The sequence below is a fragment of the Oncorhynchus nerka genome, linkage group LG8 (genome assembly GCF_034236695.1).
Source record: "Oncorhynchus nerka isolate Pitt River linkage group LG8, Oner_Uvic_2.0, whole genome shotgun sequence".
NCBI lineage: Eukaryota > Metazoa > Chordata > Actinopteri > Salmoniformes > Salmonidae > Oncorhynchus > Oncorhynchus nerka.
In genome coordinates this window covers 63,488,927-63,511,872 of record NC_088403.1, presented here as the reverse complement: position 1 = coordinate 63,511,872, position 22,946 = coordinate 63,488,927, and the positions used below count along the sequence as shown (strand labels likewise).

At 43.8% G+C, this 22,946-nt stretch overlaps 1 protein-coding gene across 4 annotated transcripts in view; it reads left to right on the top strand.

The window, feature by feature from the left end:
- rell1 (RELT like 1) overlaps positions 1-22,311 on the top strand; it is a 57,824-nt gene extending 35,513 nt beyond the window's left edge. For all 4 annotated transcript variants that reach the window (XM_065021970.1, XM_065021972.1, XM_065021973.1 and 1 more), the window contains 4 exons: positions 8,887-8,941; positions 18,071-18,307; positions 19,490-19,631; positions 20,026-22,311. In XM_065021970.1, coding sequence (XP_064878042.1) covers positions 8,887-8,941; positions 18,071-18,307; positions 19,490-19,631; positions 20,026-20,052 — 461 coding nt within the window. In that variant the 3' untranslated portion in view covers positions 20,053-22,311. The remainder of the gene's footprint in view (positions 1-8,886; positions 8,942-18,070; positions 18,308-19,489; positions 19,632-20,025) is intronic.
- Positions 22,312-22,946: the final 635 nt, after the last annotated feature.

Here is a 22,946-nt window from a genome sequence, read left to right as displayed (position 1 = left end):
ATTGACAACAATACTATAACTAGTGTCTATGACCAGTCTACTGTCTCCTACTGACAACAATACTATAACTAGTGTCTATGACCACTCTGTCTCCTCTACTGACAACAATACTATAACTAGTGTCTATGACCACTCTATTGACAACAATACTATAACTAGTGTCTATGACCACTCTACTGTCTCCTACTGACAACAATACTATAACTCGTGTCTTTGACCACTCTACTGTCTCCTACTGGCAACAATACTATAACTAGTGTCTATGACCAGTCTATTGACAACAATACTATAACTAGTGTCTATGACCACTCTGTCTCCTACTGACAACAATACTATAACTAGTGTCTGACCACTCTACTGTCTCCTACTGACAACCATACTATAACTAGTGTCTATGACCACTCTGTCTCCTCTACTGACAACAATACTATAACTAGTGTCTATGACCACTCTACTGTCTCCTCTCCTGACAACAATACTATAACTAGTGTCTATGACCACTCTATTGACAACAATACTATAACTAGTGTCTATGACCACTCTACTGTCTCCTACTGACAACAATACTATAACTAGTGTCTATGACCACTCTGTCTCCTCTACTGACAACAATACCATAACTAGTGTCTATGACCACTCTACTGTCTCTATTGACAACAATACTATAACTAGTGTCTATGACCACTCTACTGACAACAATACTATAACTAGTGTCTATGACCACTCTACTGTCTCCTACTGACAACAATACTATAACTAGTGTATATGACCACTCTATTGACAACAATACTATAACTAGTGTCTATGACCACTCTATTGACAACAATACTATAACTAGTGTCTATGACCAGTCTACTGTCTCCTACTGACAACAATACTATAACTAGTGTCTATGACCACTCTACGGTCTCCTACTGACAACAATACTATAACTAGTGTTTATGACCACTCTACTGTCTCCTCTACTGACAACAATACTATAACTAGAGTCTATGACCACTACTGTCTCCTCTACTGACAACAATACTATAACTAGTGTCTATGACCACTCTGTCTCCTCTACTGACAACAACACTATAACTAGTGTCTATGACCACTCTATTGACAACAATACTATAACTAGTGTCTATGACCAGTCTATTGACAACAATACTATAACTAGTGTCTATGACCACTCTACTGTCTCCTACTGGCAACAATACTATAACTAGTGTCTATGACCACTCTACTGTCTCCTATTGACAACAATACTATAACTAGTGTCTATGACCACTCTATTGACAACAATACTATAACTAGTGTCTATGACCACTCTATTGACAACAATACTATAACTAGTGTCTATGACCACTCTACTGACAACAATACTATAACTAGTGTCTATGACCACTCTATTGACAACAATACTATAACTAGTGTCTATGACCACTCTACCACTCTCCTCCTCTACTGACAACAATACTATAACTAGTGTCTATGACCACTCTACTGTCTCCTCTACTGACAACAATACTATAACTAGAGTCTATGACCACTACTGTCTCCTCTACTGACAACAATACTATAACTAGTGTCTATGACCACTCTACTGTCTCCTCTACTGACAACAATACTATAACTAGTGTCTATGACCACTCTACTGTCTCCTCTACTGACAACAATACTATAACTAGTGTCTATGACCACTCTACTGTCTCCTCTACTGACAACAATACTATAACTAGTGTCTACTGACCACAACAATACTATAACTAGTGTCTATGACCACTCTACTGACAATACTATAACTAGTGTCTATGACCACTCTATTGACAACAATACTATAACTAGTGTCTATGACCAGTCTACTGTCTCCTCTCCTGACAACAATACTATAACTAGTGTCTATGACCACTCTACTGACAATACTATAACTAGTGTCTATGACCACTCTATTGACAACAATACTATAACTAGTGTCTATGACCACTCTACTGTCTCCTCTCCTGACAACAATACTATAACTAGTGTCTATGACCACTCTACTGTCTCCTACTGACAACAATACTATAACTAGTGTCTATGACCACTCTATTGACAACAATACTATAACTAGTGTCTATGACCACTCTACTGTCTCCTACTGACAACAATACTATAACTAGTGTCTATGACCACTCTGTCTCCTCTACTGACAACAATACTATAACTAGTGTCTATGACCACTCTATTGACAACAATACTATAACTAGTGTCTATGACCAGTCTATTGACAACAATACTATAACTAGTGTCTATGACCACTCTACTGTCTCCTACTGGCAACAATACTATAACTAGTGTCTATGACCACTCTACTGTCTCCTATTGACAACAATACTATAACTAGTGTCTATGACCAGTCGATTGACAACAATACTATAACTAGTGTCTATGACCACTCTATTGACAACAATACTATAACTAGTGTCTATGACCACTACTGTCTCCTCTACTGACAACAATACTATAACTAGTGTCTCTCTCTACTGACCACTACTATAACTGTCTATGACCCTCTATTGACAACAATACTATAACTAGTGTCTATGACCACTCTACTGTCTCCTCTAACAATACTGACAACAATACTCCTCTACTGATAACTAGTGTCTATGACCACTCTATTGACAACAATACTATAACTAGTGTCTATGACCACTCTACTGTCTCCTACTGACAACAATACTATAACTAGTGTCTATGACCACTCTATTGACAACAATACTATAACTAGTGTCTATGACCAGTCTACTGTCTCCTCTACTGTCTCTACTGACAAATACTATAACTAGTGTCTATGACCACTCTATTGACAACAATACTATAACTAGTGTCTATGACCAGTCTACTGTCTCCTACTGACAACAATACTATAACTAGTGTCTATGACCACTCTACGGTCTCCTACTGACAACAATACTATAACTAGTGTCTATGACCACTCTACTGTCTCCTCTACTGACAACAATACTATAACTAGTGTCTAGTCTATGACCAATACTAACTGTCTCCTCTACTGACAACAATACTATAACTAGTGTCTATGACCACTCTACTGTCTCCTCTACTGACAATACTATAACTAGTGTCTATGACCACTCTATTGACAACAATACTATAACTAGTGTCTATGACCAGTCTACTGTCTCCTCTCCTGACAACAATACTATAACTAGTGTCTATGACCACTCAACAATACTGTGTCTACAATACTATAACTAGTGTCTATGACCACTCTATTGACAACAATACTATAACTAGTGTCTATGACCACTCTACTGTCTCCTCTCCTGACAACAATACTATAACTAGTGTCTATGACCACTCTACTGTCTCCTACTGACAACAATACTATAACTAGTGTCTATGACCACTCTATTGACAACAATACTATAACTAGTGTCTATGACCACTCTACTGTCTCCTCTACTGACAACAATACTATAACTAGTGTCTATGACCACTCTGTCTCTAGTGTCTATGACTACTGACAACAATACTATAACTAGTGTCTATGACCACTCTATTGACAACAATACTATAACTAGTGTCTATGACCAGTCTATTGACAACAATACTATAACTAGTGTCTATGACCACTCTACTGTCTCCTACTGACAACAATACTATAACTAGTGTCTATGACCACTCTACTGTCTCCTATTGACAACAATACTATAACTAGTGTCTATGACCACTCTGTCTCCTCTACTGACAACAATACTGACAACAAATACTATAACTAGTGTCTATGACCACTCTATTGACAACAATACTATAACTAGTGTCTATGACCACTCTACTGTCTCCTCTACTGACAACAATACAATACTATAACTAGTGTCTATGACCAGTCTATTGACTCTAACTAGTGTCTATGACCTCTACTGACAACAATACTATAACTAGTGTCTATGACCACTCTACTGTCTCCTCTACTGACAACAATACTATAACTAGTGTCTATGACCACTCTACTGTCTCCTCTACTGACAACAATACTATAACTAGTGTCTATGACCACTCTACTGTCTCCTCTACTGACAACAATACTATAACTAGTGTCTATGACCAGTCTATTGACAACAATACTATAACTAGTGTCTATGACCACTCTACTGTCTCCTACTGGCAACAATACTATAACTAGTGTCTATGACCACTCTACTGTCTCCTATTGACAACAATACTATAACTAGTGTCTATGACCACTCTATTGACAACAATACTATAACTAGTGTCTATGACCACTCTATTGACAACAATACTATAACTAGTGTCTATGACCACTCTACTGACAACAATACTATAACTAGTGTCTATGACCACTCTATTGACAACAATACTATAACTAGAGTCTATGACCACTACTGTCTCCTCTACTGACAACAATACTATAACTAGTGTCTATGACCACTCTATTGACAACAATACTATAACTAGTGTCTATGACCACTCTACTGTCTCCTCTCCTGACAACAATACTATAACTAGTGTCTATGACCACTCTGTCTCCTCTACTGACAACAATACTATAACTAGTGTCTATGACCACTCTACTGTCTCCTACTGACAACAATACTATAACTAGTGTCTATGACCACTCTATTGACAACAATACTATAACTAGTGTCTATGACCACTCTACTGTCTCCTACTGACAACAATACTATAACTAGTGTCTATGACCACTCTGTCTCCTCTACTGACAACAATACTATAACTAGTGTCTATGACCACTCTATTGACAACAATACTATAACTAGTGTCTATGACCAGTCTATTGACAACAATACTATAACTAGTGTCTATGACCACTCTACTGTCTCCTACTGGCAACAATACTATAACTAGTGTCTATGACCACTCTACTGTCTCCTATTGACAACAATACTATAACTAGTGTCTATGACCAGTCGATTGACAACAATACTATAACTAGTGTCTATGACCACTCTATTGACAACAATACTATAACTAGTGTCTATGACCACTCTACTGTCTCCTCTACTGACAACAATACTATAACTAGTGTCTATGACCACTCTACTGTCTCCTCTACTGACAACAATACTATAACTAGTGTCTATGACCACTCTACTGTCTCCTCTACTGACAACAATACTATAACTAGTGTCTATGACCACTCTATTGACAACAATACTATAACTAGTGTCTATGACCACTCTACTGTCTCCTCTACTGACAACAATACTATAACTAGTGTCTATGACCACTCTATTGACAACAATACTATAACTAGTGTCTATGACCAGTCTACTGTCTCCTACTGACAACAATACTATAACTAGTGTCTATGACCACTCTACTGTCTCCTCTACTGACAACAATACTATAACTAGTGTCTATGTACCACTGAACAGTTGCCATGGTTATGTCAGACCACTGAACAGTTGCCATGGTTATGTCAGACCACTGAACAGTTGCCATGGTTATGTCAGACCACTGAACAGTTGTCATGGTTATGTCAGACCACTGAACAGTTGTCATGGTTATGTCAGACCACTGAATAGTTGTCATGGTTATGTCAGACCACTTGGTGCTGAGCTGACTCCCTCTCCTATCGCACTGTCTTTCACACTCTGAAGCTACAGGAGGAGGTGTGTGTGTGTGTGTGTGTGTGTGTGTGTGTGTGTGTGTGTGTGTGTGTTTAACATCCGGTGAGAGGTGAGTAGTTCTGTCGTTCTACATGGTACACTAATTACTGAAGCTACAGGAGGAGGTGTGTGTGTGTTTAACATCCGGTGAGAGGTGAGTAGGTCTGTCGTTCTACATGGTACACTAATTACTGAAGCTACAGGAGGAGGTGTGTGTGTGTGTTTAACATCCGGTGAGAGGTGAGTAGGTCTGTCGTTCTACATGGTACACTAATTACTGAAGCTGCTGTGTGGTTACAATAGATTGTAAACACAGGAGCTTCCTACAATGTTGGAATTTCCTATCATCCTATTGTATTACAAGGTTATCACAAGTGTATTGACGGCAACCGTGCCATTGACTCACCCTCATTAGTTGACGTTGTGTGAGTCAGTCTCGATAGTATAGGATTGCCAGTCAGGATCGAGTATAGTATTGTCAGTCTCGATAGTATTGCCTGATTATGACGAAACAGGAAGTCTCCAAGTCAAAGCCTTTTCCTGCTCACGTTGGCATGCTGCACAAAGCCTTAGGGACTCGATACTGATTTATACTCTCCTTCCTTCCAGGTGGTCACAAAGGTGTGTTGAAATGCCCTCTGGTCAGACATGATAAGTGATTTAATATGATGCTAGGCTTCTAGTGTAGTACACAGTCTTAGTTTGTGGGGAAATCAGGCTTCGGGTTTGACCGACGAGAGGAAACAGGATGTTCACATGGTCATGTGAAGTCGGACGTGACTCCGATGTTTCCACAGGTCTTTCCTCATCTTTAGTTATTCTGGGATATATATATATATATAGTTATTATATTTTCTCCACTGAAGTGTTGGCCAACACAGTGCCTTCAGAAAGTAGAAACCCCTTGACCTTTTTCCACATTTTTGTTACGTTACAGCCTCATTCTAAAAATGATTACATTTGGGGGGTTTTCCGCTCATCACATCACAATACCCCCATAATGCTAAATGACTTAAATGTAAATGATAATGACATCACAATACCCCCATAATGACATCACAATACCCCCATAATGACAGTGAAAACAGTGTTTTTTTAAAAATTGGTTTAAAATAAACTTATCACATTCACATAAGTATTCAGACCCTTTACTCAGTTCTTTGTTGAAGCACCTTTGGCAGCAATTACAGCCTTGACTCTTCTTGGGTATGACACTACAAGCTTGGCACACCTGTATTTGGGGAGTTTCTCCCATTCTTCTCTGCAGATCCGTCGGGTTGGATGGGGAGCATCGCTGCACAGCTTTTTCCAGTCTCTCCAGAGATGTTAGATTGGGTTCAAGTCAGGGCTCTGGCTGGGCCACTCAAGGCCATTCAGAGACTTGTCCCGAAGCCACTCCTGCTCTGTCTTGGCTGTGTGCTTAGGGTCGTTGGACTGGAGCGAAGGTTCACGTTCTGAGGTCCTCAGTGCTCTGGAACAGATTTTCATCAAGGATCTCTCTGTACTTTGCTCCGTTCATCTTTGCCTCGATCCTGACTAGTCTCCTAGTCACTGAAAAACATCCCCACAGCATGATGCTGCCACCACCATGCTTCACTGTAGGGATGGTGCCACGTTTCTTCCAGACATGATGATGCCACCACCATGCTTCACTGTAGGGATGGTGTCAGGTTTCTTCCAGACATGATGCTGCCACCACCATGCTTCACTGTAGGGATGGTGCCAGGTTTCTTCCAGACATGATGCTGCCACCACCATGCTTCACTGTAGGTATGGTGTCAGGTTTCTTCCAGACATGACACTTGGCATTCAGGCCAAGGAGTTGAATCTTGGTTTCATCAGACCAGAGAAACTTGTTTATCATGTTCTGAGAGTCTTTAGGTGCCTTTTTGTAAACTCCAAGTGGGTGTCATGTGCATTTTACTGAAGAGTGGCTTCCGTCTGGCCACTCTACCAAGTCCTGATTGGTGGAGTGCTGCAGAGATGGGAGAACCTTCTGGAAGTTTCTCCCATCTCCACAGAGGAACTCTAGAGTTTTGTCAGAGTAACCATCAGGTTCTCGGTCACCTCCCTGACCAAGGCCTTTCTCCCCCGATTGCTCTGTTCTAGGAAGAGTCTTGGTGGTTCCAAACTTCTTCCATTTAAGAATCATGGAGGCCTCTGTGTTCTTGGGGACAATTCCTTGGACCTCATGGCTTGGTTTTGCTCTGACATGCACTGTCAACTGTGGGACCTTTTATATAGACAGGTGTGTGCCTTTCCAAATCATGTCCAATCAATCTAATTTACCACAGGTGGACTCCAATCAATTTGTAGAAACATCTCAAGGATGATCAATGTGAAAGAGGATGCACCTGAGCTCAATTTTGAGTCTCATAGCAAAGGGTCTGAATAATTATGTAAATAAGGTATTTCTGTTTTTAAATTTGAATCAATTGACAATTATTTCTCAAACTGTTTTTGCTTTGTCATTATGGGGTATTGTGTGTAGATTGCTGAAGGGGTTAATCGTGTGTCTCTGGACTGCTAATCGTGTGTCTCTGGACTGCTAATCGTGTGTCTCTGGACTGCTAATCGTGTGTCTCTGGACTGCTAATCGTGTGTCTCTGGACTGCTAATCGTGTGTCTCTGGACTGCTAATCGTGTGTCTCTGGACTGCTAATCGTGTGTCTCTGGACTGCTAATCGTGTGTCTCTGGACTGCCAATCGTGTGTCTCTGGACTGCCAATCGTGTGTCTCTGGACTGCCAATCGTGTGTCTCTGGACTGCCAATCGTGTGTCTCTGGACTGCCAATCGTGTGTCCTTGAAGCACATTGACATGTGCCCTCGTTTCTTCTAGGTTATTAATGATGTAATTTACATGTGTAACACTTTGTCTTAGAAAGTCCTGTTGATAAGTACAATAAAAAAAATAAAAAACCCTGTCCACAGTTATGCTCTTGTGCCATACTTCCTGTCTTCATACTTAGTAATGGCTTATTAATTATAGCACTAATGTGTCCTACATTTCAGGAAGACGCTGTTGTTTACATAATGCATTGTTTCCTGTGCACACAGCCTACACCCAGAGGTTATATTCTGAGGACTGAACGTGCTCCTGTTTTAATTGAATGCAGTGCACCATTTTAATTGTGTTTTGGGGCTTATCGGCCGCGACCATATTCCAATAAATGTTTCTCCTTCTGATGTCACTTGCTCGTTCTCCTCGCTAATTCCCCTCCGCCATATTTTTCTCTGTCTACACAGCGAACTCCGATGCCCTCCAAGCCATGGTTCCTGAAAACAGCATAGACTCAGAAGGGTAAGTATCCTGTCATGGCTTCTGTATTAAAACCCTGGCTGCTGCTGCTGGCTACCCGAAGTCCAACTTTATCAGCACTTTTTAAATATACATCAAATCTGAAAGGGAACATTTTTTAAGTAGCTCACAACCTCCTCTTAATGTTGTCTGATGTCTTTAACATTGAAGCCAATTTGGGGCGGCAGGTAGCCTAGTGGTTAGAGCGTTGGGCCAGTAACCGAAAGGTTGCTGGATCGAATCCCCCGAGCTGACAAGGTAAAAATCTGTCATTCTTGTAGACTGTTTACATTGTTAATAAGATTTTGTTCTTAACTGACTTGCCTTGTTCAATTTCAAAATAAAGTAAATATGAGCATTGTCAGAAATTCCACCAAAAGGACTGGTATCCAAGGATACAGTACCACTTGGGTGTGATTACTTTCCAAGCCTCTAGATGGCAATGGTGTCCCTTTCTTTTTAATGGTGCTGAAGTGGCTGTCGTTAGGTGGAAGTCAAGCTGGTCTCTCAGACATTGTTTATGGCTTGGTGAGTTTGGATGAAGGCCAGGACTTTTTACGACTCAGAATATCAATATGATCCTAACATTTTATATGGTCATTCTGATTGTGCAATCGGGACCAGTCATCTCATAGAAACTGGAAATGAAACTACGGCTCCCTGCATTATACGACCATTCACTTACTAAACAGCTCAGGAATAGACCGACAGGAGCCTGATTCACAATCGTGACCTCTGACGGTTTCATTGAGAACGTCTTTGTTGCTGTGAATGGTAAGTAGGTCTGACTTTACAGTTCATAGTCAGGGCCTTGTCCATCAAAGAATACACATACACACACATATATATATATACACACACACACACACACGCCTGCCTGCCTACATACCTGCCTACCTACATACATACCAACCGAAGAGACAGAGAGTGCTGGCACTCACAACCATAAATGGTGTCCAAGGAGGGATGACTGCAGAGAGAGAAGAGAAAGGGAGAGGGATGACTGCAGAGAGAAGAGAAAGGGAGAGGGATGACTGCAGAGAGAAGAGAAAGGGAGAGGGATGACTGCAGAGAGAAGAGAAAGGGAGAGGGATGACTGCAGAGAGAAGAGAAAGGGAGAGGGATGACTGCAGAGAGAAGAGAAAGGGAGAGGAGGGATGACTGCAGAGAGAAGAGAAAGGGAGAGGAGGGATGACTGCAGAGAGAAGAGAAAGGGAGAGGGATGACTGCAGACAGAGATAATAGAAAGGGAGAGGGATGACTGCAGACAGAGAGAGAAGAGAAAGGGAGAGGGATGACTGCAGACAGAGAGAGAAGAGAAAGGGAGAGGGATGACTGCAGACAGAGAGAGAAGAGAAAGGGAGAGGGATGACTGCAGACAGAGAGAGAAGAGAAAGGGAGAGGGATGACTGCAGACAGAGAGAGAAGAGAAAGGGAGAGGGATGACTGCAGACAGAGAGAGAAGAGAAAGGGAGAGGGATGACTGCAGACAGAGAGAGAAGAGAAAGGGAGAGGGATGACTGCAGAGAGAGAGAGAAGAGAAAGGGAGAGGGATGACTGCAGGCAGAGAGAAAAGAGAAAGGGAGAGGGATGACTGCAGAGAGAGAAGAGAAAGGGAGAGGGATGACTGCAGACAGAGAGAGAAGAGAAAGGGAGAGGGATGACTGCAGAGAGAGAGAGAGAAGAGAAAGTGAGCGGAGGGATGACTGCAGACAGAGAGAGAAGAGAAAGGGAGAGGAGGGATGACTGCAGACAGAGAGAGAAGAGAAAGGGAGAGGGATGACTGCAGACAGAGATAATAGAAAGGGAGAGGGATGACTGCAGACAGAGAGAGAAGAGAAAGGGAGAGGGATGACTGCAGACAGAGAGAGAAGAGAAAGGGAGAGGGATGACTGCAGACAGAGAGAGAAGAGAAAGGGAGAGGGATGACTGCAGACAGAGAGAGAAGAGAAAGGGAGAGGGATGACTGCAGACAGAGAGAGAAGAGAAAGGGAGAGGGATGACTGCAGACAGAGAGAGAAGAGAAAGGGAGAGGGATGACTGCAGACAGAGAGAGAAGAGAAAGGGAGAGGGATGACTGCAGACAGAGAGAGAAGAGAAAGGGAGAGGGATGACTGCAGAGAGAGAGAGAGAAGAGAAAGGGAGAGGGATGACTGCAGAGAGAGAGAGAGAAGAGAAAGGGAGAGGGATGACTGCAGACAGAGAGAGAGAGAAAGAGAAAGGGAGAGGGATGACTGCAGACAGAGAGAGAGAAGAGAAAGGGAGAGGGATGACTGCAGACAGAGAGAAGAGAAAGGGAGAGGGATGACTGCAGACAGAGAGAGAAGAGAAAGGGAGAGGGATGACTGCAGACAGAGAGAGAAGAGAAAGGGAGAGGGATGACTGCAGACAGAGAGAGAAAAGAAAGGGAGAGGGATGACTGCAGACAGAGAGAGAAGAGAAAGGGAGAGGGATGACTGCAGACAGAGAGAGAGAGAAGAGAAAGGGAGGAGGGATGACTGCAGAGAGAGAGAGAGAAGAGAAAGTGAGCGGAGGGATGACTGCAGACAGAGAGAGAGAAGAGAAAGGGAGAGGGATGACTGCAGAGAGAAAGGGAGAGGGATGACTGCAGAGAGAGAGAGAGAAGAGAAAGTGAGCGGAGGGATGACTGCAGACAGAGAGAGAGAAGAGAAAGGGAGAGGGATGACTGCAGACAGAGAGAGAGAAGAGAAAGGGAGAGGGATGACTGCAGAGAGAAAGGGAGAGGGATGACTGCAGAGAGCGAGAAGAGAAAGGGAGAGGAGGGATGACTGCAGAGAGAGAGAAGAGAAAGGGAGAGGAGGGATGACTGCAGACAGAGAGAGAAGAGAAAGGGAGAGAAGGTATTTTTATGTGTGGGGTGACGTTCAGGATGAATAAATCATAGCGTGGCGAGTCAGGATGAGGTATGGCCAAGACATTGGGTGTTCCGGCACAGTCCGCGGGACAGGACACCACACTGTGTGGGTCTCTCTGTCTCTCAATGTGCTTTATTGCCACGACGTAACAATGTACACATTGCCAAAGCTTATTTGGGATATTTACAATATGAAACTAATAATAATGAACATTGTCAACAGTAACAACAGTAACAACAATAACCAACGGTCAAAATAACCATGGAATAATAACGATATAGAGGACATGTGCAGGTTGATTTGTCTGTCAGACACTGTCCCTCATCTTATGGCAGGCAGCAATGTAGTGCCCTACCAACCCACAGCTCTCTGTGTCCTCCCGCAACAGGACGGGTAGCCTACTCTCATCAGAGAGGTCTTCAATGTAGTGCGCTGCCAACCCACAGCTCTCTGCGTCCTCCCGCAACAGGACAGGTAGCCTACTCTCATCAGAGAGGTCTTCAATGTAGTGCCCTACCAACCCACAGCTCTCTGCGTCCTCCCCCAACGGGACAGGTAGCCTACTCTCATCAGAGAGGTCTTCAATGTAGTGCCCTACCAACCCACAGCTCTCTGCGTCCTCCCCCAACAGGACGGGTAGCCTACTCTCATCAGAGAGGTCTTCAATGTAGTGCGCTGCCAACCCACAGCTCTCTGCGTCCTCCCCCAACAGGACGGGTAGCCTACTCTCATCAGAGAGATCTTCAATGTAGTGCGCTGCCAACCCACAGCTCTCTGCGTCCTCCCCCAACAGGACGGGTAGCCTACTCTCATCAGAGAGGTCTTCAATGTAGTGCGCTGCCAACCCACAGCTCTCTGCGTCCTCCCCCAACAGGACGGGTAGCCTACTCTCATCAGAGAGGTCTTTGAAACATGGAATAAGGGTTTCAAATTTGGGGAAATGACACTCTATAATGGTTTTATATTTTTAACATTTTGTCAGGAAATGCAGCTCTGTCTCAGGTTCTGCTGTGGTGCAGTGGTTGCATAGCCTTTCCTTTACAGGGAGCCAGGTTTTCCTGTGTCTACCCTTCTCAATGGCAAGGCTGTGCTCACTGAGCCTGTACTTTGTCAAGGTATTTCTAAGGTTTTGATCAGTAACCATGGTCAAATATTTAGCCACAGTGTACTGCTGATTTAGGGCCAGATAGCACTGCATTTAGCTTTGTGTTTGTGTTTCCCAATAAGCAAAATAGTTTTGTTTTGACTGTTGCAATTTGGTTTATCCTGATTGGATGTTCTGGTCCTGAGGCTTCAGTGTGTTAGTGGAGCAGGTTTGTGAACTCAGCCCGAGGACCAGCTGGATGAGGGGACTGAGGCTTCAGTGTGTTAGTAGAACAGGTTTGTGAACTCAGCCCGAGGACCAGCTGGATGAGGGGACTGAGGCTTCAGTGTGTTAGTAGAACAGGTTTGTGAACTCAGCCCCAGGACCAGCTGGATGAGGGACTGAGGCTTCAGTGTGTTAGTAGAACAGGTTTGTGAACTCAGCCCCAGGACCAGCTGGATGAGGGGACTGAGGCTTCAGTGTGTTAGTAGAACAGGTTTGTGAACTCAGCCCCAGGACCAGCTGGATGAGGGACTGAGGCTTCAGTGTGTTAGTAGAACAGGTTTGTGAACTCAGGACCAGCTGGATGAGGGACTGAGGCTTCAGTGTGTTAGTAGAACAGGTTTGTGAACTCAGCCCCAGGACCAGCTGGATGAGGGACTGAGGCTTCAGTGTGTTAGTAGAACAGGTTTGTGAACTCAGCCCCAGGACCAGCTGGATGAGGGGACTGAGGCTTCAGTGTGTTAGTAGAACAGGTTTGTGAACTCAGCCCCAGGACCAGCTGGATGAGGGACTGAGGCTTCAGTGTGTTAGTAGAACAGGTTTGTGAACTCAGCCCCAGGACCAGCTGGATGAGGGACTGAGGCTTCAGTGTGTTAGTAGAACAGGTTTGTGAACTCAGCCCGAGGACCAGCTGGATGAGGGACTGAGGCTTCAGTGTGTTAGTAGAACAGGTTTGTGAACTCAGCCCCAGGACCAGCTGGATGAGGGGACTCTTTTCTTTGCTCAACTCTTGGCATTGCAGGGCTTGGTAGTGATATAGAGGGGGGCATTATTTTTTACATGTTTCTAAAATGTAATTGCTCTTTTTTGAGTTATTATTAGTGGATATTGGCCTAATTCTGCCCTGCATGCTTTGTTTGTAGTTTTCCTCTGGACATGTAGGAGAATCTTACAGAACTCAGCATGGAGGGTTTCAATGGGGTTTTAGCCAAAAACATTTTTATTTTTAAACCTAAGTAATTGTAGTGTCTGCAGTATTCTATATATTTTGTACCAATTGAGAACTTTGGTCTAATTCTCTGAGATCTGGATCTTCTCTGGAAAATCATTATTTTAGGGGTTAACTGCCAGGGACCAGGTCTCTGTCGCTCTCTCTCTCTGTCGCTCTCTCTCTCTGTCGCTCTCTCGCTCTGTCTCTCTCTGTCTCTCTCTGTCTCTCTCTCTATTTGTCTCTTTGTCTCTGTCGCTCTCTCTCTCTCTGTCGCTCTCTCTCTCTCTGTCGCTCTCTCTCTCTCTGTCGCTCTCTCTCTCTCTGTCGCTCTCTCTCTCTGTCGCGCTCTGTCTCTCTCTCTATTTGTCTCTTTGTCGCTCTCTCTCTGTCTCTCTCTCTCTGTCGCTCTCTCTCTCTCTGTCGCTCTCTGTCTCTCTCTATTTGTCTCTTTGTCGCTCTCTCTCTGTCTCTCTCTGTCGCTCTCTCTCTGTCGCTGTCGCTCTCTCTGTCGCTCTCTCTCCATCTCTGGATGCGGTATTTAACTTCCTGTCCTCGACTTGCTGCAGTGCTCTCTCTCTCGCCCTCTCATCATTAATCCACACACTCAGTCTTGTTACTGTACACCATCCTTTATGCCTAGTGGTTAGAGGGTTGGACTAGTCTGTCTCTCTCTCTGTCGCTCTCTTTTCCCCCTCTGTCGCTCTCTCTCTCCCTCGTCCTCCTCTTTTCCTCTCTTTCCCTCTCGCTTTCCCCTTCATCAGCCAAAGCTTCCAGGACAATTTCCAAATGCTATGGTAATGGAGACAAATAAAAGTGTGGTGCTCTGATTCCCGCAGGCGTAAACAGCCGTCTCTGACACCACTTAAGTCCTTACACTCTACAGTCCACAGAGTGATGGACAGTCCAGTCCTCTCTACACCAGGAGAACACACATTGGGTTAGTGATGTACAGTCCTCTCTACACCAGGAGAACACACATTGGGTTAGTGATGTACAGTCCTCTCTACACCAGGAGAACACACATTGGGTTAGTGATGTACAGTCCTCTCTACACCAGGAGAACACACATTGGGTTAGTGATGTACAGTCCTCTCTACACCAGGAGAACACACATTGGGTTAGTGATGTACAGTCCTCTCTACACCAGGAGAACACAGACTCCTCCACTTTACAAAACATTATGAACACCTTCTTTCCATGACAGACTGTAGACTGACCAGGTGAACGCTATGGTCCCTTATTGATGTTAAATCCTAATGGTTGGTATAATTTAGTGTATACACACACACACACTCCCCCACTTTACACAGATGCGTGTTCACATACCAGTCCCCTTCAGGTTGCCTAAGGATGGGCCAAAACCACAGTGTAGCCAGCAGAAAGGGTACAGTACTTTGAGTTCTAGACATGTAGTGTCAACAGGGAGGTCATCACGTTATGAAGTCTGGACATGTAGTGTCAACAGGGAGGTCATCACGTTATGAAGTCTAGACATGTAGTGTCAACAGGGAGGTCATCACGTTATGAAGTCTAGACATGTAGTGTCAACAAGGAGGTCATCACGTTATGAAGTCTAGACATGTAGTGTCAACAGGGAGGTCATCACGTTATGAAGTCTAGACATGTAGTGTCAACAGGGAGGTCATCACGTTATGAAGTCTAGACATGTAGTGTCAACAGGGAGGTCATCACGTTATGAAGTCTAGACATGTAGTGTCAACAGGGAGGTCCTCACGTTATGAAGTCTAGACATGTAGTGTCAACAGGGAGACATGGAGAGCAGAAGTCTAGACATGTAGTGTCAACAGGGAGGTCATCACGTTATGAAGTCTAGACATGTAGTGTCAACAGGGAGGTCATCACGTTATGAAGTCTAGACATGTAGTGTCAACAGGGAGGTCATCACGTTATGAAGTCTAGACATGTAGTGTCAACAGGGAGGTCATCACGTTATGAAGTCTAGACATGTAGTGTCAACAGGGAGGTCATCACGTTATGAACAGCAGAAGTCTAGACAGGGTTTATGTTTTTTGGGTCACCGCTCTGCATTGAATCTCATATTTTCATATTGGACTAGACTTGTTTTAGTGGACTCAGATGTGTTTACTACTGGGCTGTAGCTAAAACCTGCACACCATGTATCCTTCAGGACCAGGGTTCACCATGTCTACTAGTGTCTTCTACTGTCTGAGGTTAAGAAAACATTTGTAAAAAATGAAGACGTCTTGATTTGCGTTACGTCGCAAGCCCAGAGTTGCTACTTGGTGGAAGAGACCATTACAGTTGGGAATTTTTGGGAATAAGAGCCTTCCAACTTTGCACAACTCTCAGCAAAATGTAAAGACTGTGGGATGTGTAAAGACTGGGATGTGTAGACTTTCGCTAGTGTAAAGACTGGGATGTGTAGACTAGTGTAAAGACTGTGGGATGTGTAAAGACTGTGGGATGTGTAGACTTTCGCTAGTGTAAAGACTGTGGGATGTGTAAAGACTGGGGGATGTGTAGACTTTCGCTAGTGTAAAGACTGTGGGATGTGTAAAGACTGGGGGATGTGTAGACTTTCGCTAGTGTAAAGACTGCGCTAGGGATGTGTAGACTAGTGTAAAGACTGTGGGATGTGTAGACTTTCGCTAAATGTAAAGACTGCGCTAGGGATGTGTAGACTAGTGTAAAGACTGTGGGATGTGTAGACTAGTGTAAAGACTGGGATGTGTAGACTAGTGTAAAGACTGGGATGTGTAGACTAGTGTAAAGACTGTGGGATGTGTAGACTAGTGTAAAGACTGGGATGTGTAGACTAGTGTAAAGACTGGGATGTGTAGACTAGTGTAAAGACTGGGATGTGTAGACTTTCGCTAAATGTAAAGACTGCGCTAGGGATGTGTAGACTAGTGTAAAGACTGTGGGATGTGTAAAGACTGTGGGATGTGTAAAGACTGTGGGATGTGTAAAGACTGTAAAGACTGTGGGATGTGTAAAGACTGTGGGATGTGTAAAGACTGTGGGATGTGTAAAGACTGTGGGATGTGTAAAGACTGTGGGATGTGTAGACTAGTGTAAAGACTGTGGGATGTGTAAAGACTGTGGGATGTGTAAAGACTGGGATGTGTAAAGACTGGGATGTGTAAAGACTGTGGGATGTGTAGACTAGTGTAAAGACTGTGGGATGTGTAGACTAGTGTAAAGACTGTGGGATGTGTAAAGACTGTGGGATGTGTAAAGACTGGGGGATGTGTAAAGACTGTGGGATGTGTAGACTAGTGTAAAGACTGTGGGATGTGTAAAGACTGTGGGATGTGTAAAGACTGTGGGATGTGTAAAGACTGTGGGATGTGTAAAGACTGTGGGATGTGTAAAGACTGTGGGATGTGTAAAGACTGTGGGATGTGTAAAGACTGGGGGATGTGTAAAGACTGGGGGATGTGTAAAGACTGGGGGATGTGTAAAGACTGGGGGATGTGTAGACTAGTGTAAAGACTGGGGGATGTGTAGACTAGTGTAAAGCCTGGGGGATGTGTAGACTAAAGACTGGGGGATGTGTAGACTAGTGTAAAGACTGGGGGATGTGTAGACTAGTGTAAAGCCTGGGGGATGTGTAGACTAGTGTAAAGACTGGGGATGTGTAGACTAGTGTAAAGACTGGGGGATGTGTAGACTAGTGTAAAGACTGGGGGATGTGTAGACTAGTGTAAAGACTGGGGGATGTGTAGACTAGTGTAAAGACTGGGGGATGTGTAGACTAGTGTAAAGACTGGGGGATGTGTAGACTAGTGTAAAGACTGGGGATGTGTAGACTAGTGTAAAGACTGGGGGATGTGTAGACTAGTGTAAAGACTGGGGGATGTGTAGACTAGTGTAAAGACTGGGGGATGTGTAGACTAGTGTAAAGACTGTGGGATGTGTAGACTAGTGTCTGTATCACCAGTTTGCTTGAGTTTCTTCCTCCTTTTCCTCCACAGCCCACCGCTGACTCCCACCTCCCCCACCCTCCCAGTGACCCCCGTCTCGCCTCGTGTCCCGGCGGGACTTGCCAGACACACCTGCAACCACCTGCACACCATCGGAGGCATGGGGGGCCTCAGCAGCGTCTGCAACCGCTGCAATCACAAAAAGTGGCCCCTGATGAGGCGCGTGTCCACCAAGAGGATAGTAGACAGGAGGAGCCACGGAGAGGTCACTGTGTTGGCTGTGGGGAGGTGAGAGATCACAAGTGGTTTCCATGTATTTGATACCATTCCCCTCCCAACCATTACCACGAGCCCATCCTTCCAAATGAAGGTGCCACCAACCTCCTGTGGTCTATAGAGAAGTCTTGTCTGTGTGAGCGCGCGTGTGTGAATGATTTTCTCTCAGAGAGCCAGTTGAAGTGAAGTGTATCAAGCCATCCTCCCTGCCTGCTTCCGGTCCTGTAGAGGAGCTGATCTGAATGCAGAGGGACCTGGTGCTTTTTCATTAGCTCATCCAGATAAATGGAAGTGTATGTACGGGGCCACACTGAGCAGGGAGGGAATAGCCATCACCTGATTTTAATTGAATCTGTGTAGTGCCGTGCCAGAGTGATGTCTCGTGATGAGCTCCTCAGTGAGAATCATAACATAGGCCCTGGTCCAAGAGGTCCTATAGCGCCCGATAACAGCACACTATACTGTATTTTATAATCTACTGGTACTGATTCATGGACCGGTTTGGGTTTTTACTTCTACATCCTGTTAAATCCACGTCAATCAGTGTAGATGAAGGTGGAGGAGACGTGCTAAAGAAGGATTGTTAGGGGCCTCCCGAGTGGTGCAGTGGTCTAAGGCCCTGCATCGCAGTGCTAGCTTAGACACTAGACATTCTGGTTCGAGTCCAGGCTCTGTCGCAGCCGACCGGGAGACCCATGGGGGTGGCGCACAGTTGGCTCAGCGTCGTCCGGGTTAGGGGAGGGTTTGGCTGTCCCATTGCGGGTTTCCCTGTCCCATTGCGCACCAGCGACTCCTGTGGCGGGCCGAGCGTAGTGCACGCTGACACGGTCAGCAGGTGTACGGTGTCTCCTCAGAAGCGTATGTGCGCCTGGCTTCAGAAGAGATGGATATAGATATTCTAATAGTTGTCTGAGTAGTTGATTTCTCCAGTTATTGTCAGTTGCATGTTGATTCCCATGGTGTCATGTCCTCTTTATCACCAGTGTTATGTCCTCTTTATCACCAGTGTTATGTCCTCTTTATCACCAGTGTTATGTCCTCTTTATCACCAGTGTTATGTCCTCTTTATCACCAGTGTTATGTCCTCTTTATCACCAGTGTTATGTCCTCTTTATCACCAGTGTTATGTCCTCTTTATCACCAGTGTTATGTCCTCTTTATCACCCGTGTTATGCTATGATCTATCCCTGTCAGGTTCCGGGTTACAAAGTGTGACAAGGAGAGGCCCGTCAGAGAAAGGAGGACCATGCTCAGCACGGACTCCAACGGGAGTATGCCCGCGTCGCCCACGGAGAAGGAACCCTTTGAGGGCAGGACCATCTCTGAGTCACATCAGGTCTGTCTGAGAGTGACGTTCAGTCCGATTCACCCGGGTACACACAGGTTTTCATCCAATAGGGTCTGTCTATAGTGACATGGACCAAACTCCAAGGCATTTCTGTATTTGAATAGAGTATTTGAGGCATTTGTCATTGTAACTTCCCGCATTGACTAGGTACCGGCACCCCCTGTAATATAGCCTTGCAATTGTTACCTTTAAAAAAAACATTTTTGACTTTAGTTTATTTGGTAAAGATTTTCTTAACCAACAGTGCAGTTCAAGAAGAGTTAAGGGCTTGTAAATCAGCTTTACACGGTAAAGTCTACTACACGTGTTGTATTCGGCGCATGTGACAAAGTTTGATTTAAAATGAGAATTTCCTGAAGTGTGATTTCCTCTTCCTCCCCAGAAGGAAGACGGGGCTGATCCAAAGTGACAGGAACCAAGGTGGCTTTCTATTGGGCTCCGAAGTTCTGTCCAAGCCGGTTTATCTGGGCCTCCTTAAGTAACATGTTCCTCCTTTTGATAAAACGTCCTCATTTCCTCTACAGAGCAGCGCATGGCTTCCTGAAGAGAGCCAGGGGGGGGGGGGATATGATCATTTGCACCACTTTTTAAACCCAGAATGGGACCGTAGAGAAGCATCGGCGCGAGAAGAGCAGCAGAGGCGTTCCAGGGGTAAATCTGTCCCCCGTCTCCTTTGATGGTCAGACGAGACAAGACAGAGGTGTTGATGGTGAATTAGAGGATAAAGATGAGACCGGTTACTCTCTCTCTCTATCAAACTTGGCCCTCTGTCTCGGGCAGGGTAGCGGAGAGGGTGTCAGGTATGACGTGTTAGAAAGAGCCATTGTGCCGTTCATCAGACAGTGAGTCACTGGTAGTGCCACCCCCCCACACCCTCTCGTCACCAAAGATGTGGAAACCACCACCAAACGTTAATCATTTATATTTTTTCTTCCCGATTCTGCTGCCAAGGAGGAAAACCACAAACGCTCACCTGACCAGGAAGTTGAGATTGCATTGGGGGTTGTGTGAGCCAAGAGCCAATAAACTGTGCAGTGTGTTGGCGCCAAATACACAATCTCTGCCTAGCCTTCACGTCCACTTCTGAGCCCCTGGGCAAAGACTGGTTGAATCCAAGTTGTTTCCACCTCATTTAAACCCCCAGAATCAACGTGAAAAACTAGTTGGATTTGCAAAAAGTCATCAACGTAAGTGAATTTATAAAAAAAACATTTTAAAAAATCACCCAACTTTGAACCTAAATCCAGTGACATAGTGATTTATTTTGTATTGTTTTTTTTTTACGTTAGTTGACAACTCAACCAATAATAATGTTGAACTGACCGCTTCCAATTGGTTCATTTTCCCCCCTCCCCTGTAACTATTCCCCAGGTTGTTGCTGTAAATGAGGTGTTCTCAGGACTATCTAGTCCCCCCTCCTTCTAGAACTCCAATGGAGTACATTAACTAGGTTTATATGGTGAGGAGAAATTTCCTGATCACCTTTAAAAAAAAAAAAAAAAAATGTAAAAAAAAATGTTGGTTGTCACGGTGACGCATGGAACCGCTTCTGATTCCACCCCAGTGAAACTACCTATTTTAATTGGCCATCGACTCGTCTCTTTGCCAATACTACGTATGGTTTCTATTCAAAAGAGCTGAACAAATCCATTTTAAACTTCAGTAGGAGGCCTTTAAAATGCACATCTTTTTCCTTGATCGATGCACAGACGGTCTTCGTCGGAACAGCTAGTAGCAGCTGTCTTGTGTGTCTCACTGAGTTTGCGTACGGTGGTATGTGGTGGGGGATGTAGACTTCGTGTGAGAGAATTCTTTTTTTGTGTGTGTGTGTATTTTTCAACGTGAATCATGAGGTCAAATGTTTTGTTTTCTATGGTGAATAAGTTTTTTTTTTTTTTGTCCAGGACTTAGATACATGAACATTACCTTTAGGAACAAAAAAAAACCTATTTAAAAAAAATCTAGAACAGGAGCTGAACCAAAATTATTATACAATGCAAAAAAATATATATATATTTCTCAGTGAGGAGAAGTAATGTCTTGTGATCAAATGTGTTAAAATGTCATTTATACTGTAACAATTAATCTATTGACTCCCATTTGCCATGAATTGTAAACAAATGTCAAAGTATGTTAAAAACGGACAGTGTTTCAAATGAACCCATACCAAAGCCAACACTATTTTCTGGGCGGGATTACTTTTTAAGCTTTCCATTCGTCAACGAGTAGGCCTACATTGAGCAAACCTGAACAACGTACAACGAACGGCACTCCAATCCAAATCTACCGTCAGGCACAAAACAAACGAAAAGGGTTTCAACCGTCTCAAAGTATTCCCAGTGAACGTCTCCTCTCCTCGCGGATGAAGGAAGAGGAGACCAATCCACTTTAGGCTTTTGAGGATTGTCGGACCTTTTTTGGCGAATTTTAAAACTGGAATGGCTTTCATCTAAGAGCTTTAATATCAATTAAAAAAATAAATGTTTTGAGGATTTTCTCCAAAAAGCATCTGTTTATGTGAAATAGGAATTGACCTATTCAGTATCATTCAATGTGTTTTGTTATTTGCTCTGTTTGCTTTGGAGACTGTATCGTCTTATCACAACCTTTTAAAACTGTTGTATGAAAATGTATTTAAAAAATAAAGCAAACTGACTGAAAAAAAACATTTAATGTTTTTGCCATTTTATGTTGACAGTTGACACTAATAAAAAAAAAAAAAATACTATAGAATTTAATGAGAATGTTTTTTAAGGAGAGAGATATGACGTGTTTTTAACTAATTTAAATTGATTAAACCACCTTTTATGTTTTGTAGTCTTCTCTTCAGTCATGTTTTCTATTCTTCCTCATCCCCTCTATCACATTGTCTATTTTCAGTATTCAATAACCTGTCATTTCTCTTTCTCTCTCTCTCTCTCCATATCTTGCCCTCCTCGTGATTACTTATCGTGGTCGTTTTTAATAGATGTTCTTTCCTTTGTCTTGATGTCATAGTGTTGCCAGATGGAGGTAACGAGATGTTTGTTCTTTCGGACTGGATCAGGTGCTCCTGACTGTGTCAGTCACTATCAAATTCATTACCTACACACACACACACACACACACACACACTGTTTCCATGGAGTTTGTGTGACTGTTGTATCTGTCCTTTTCGTTGTTGTTGAGAGAGTGGAACAATATCCGTAGGCGAGTTATTAGTTCTGTAACAGTACTCCCCACACCACTACGCACCACACTACAGGACATGGGATAGCATCGAGAGGACCTTCAGCAAATATTGACTCTGGTCTTGTTTGCCCT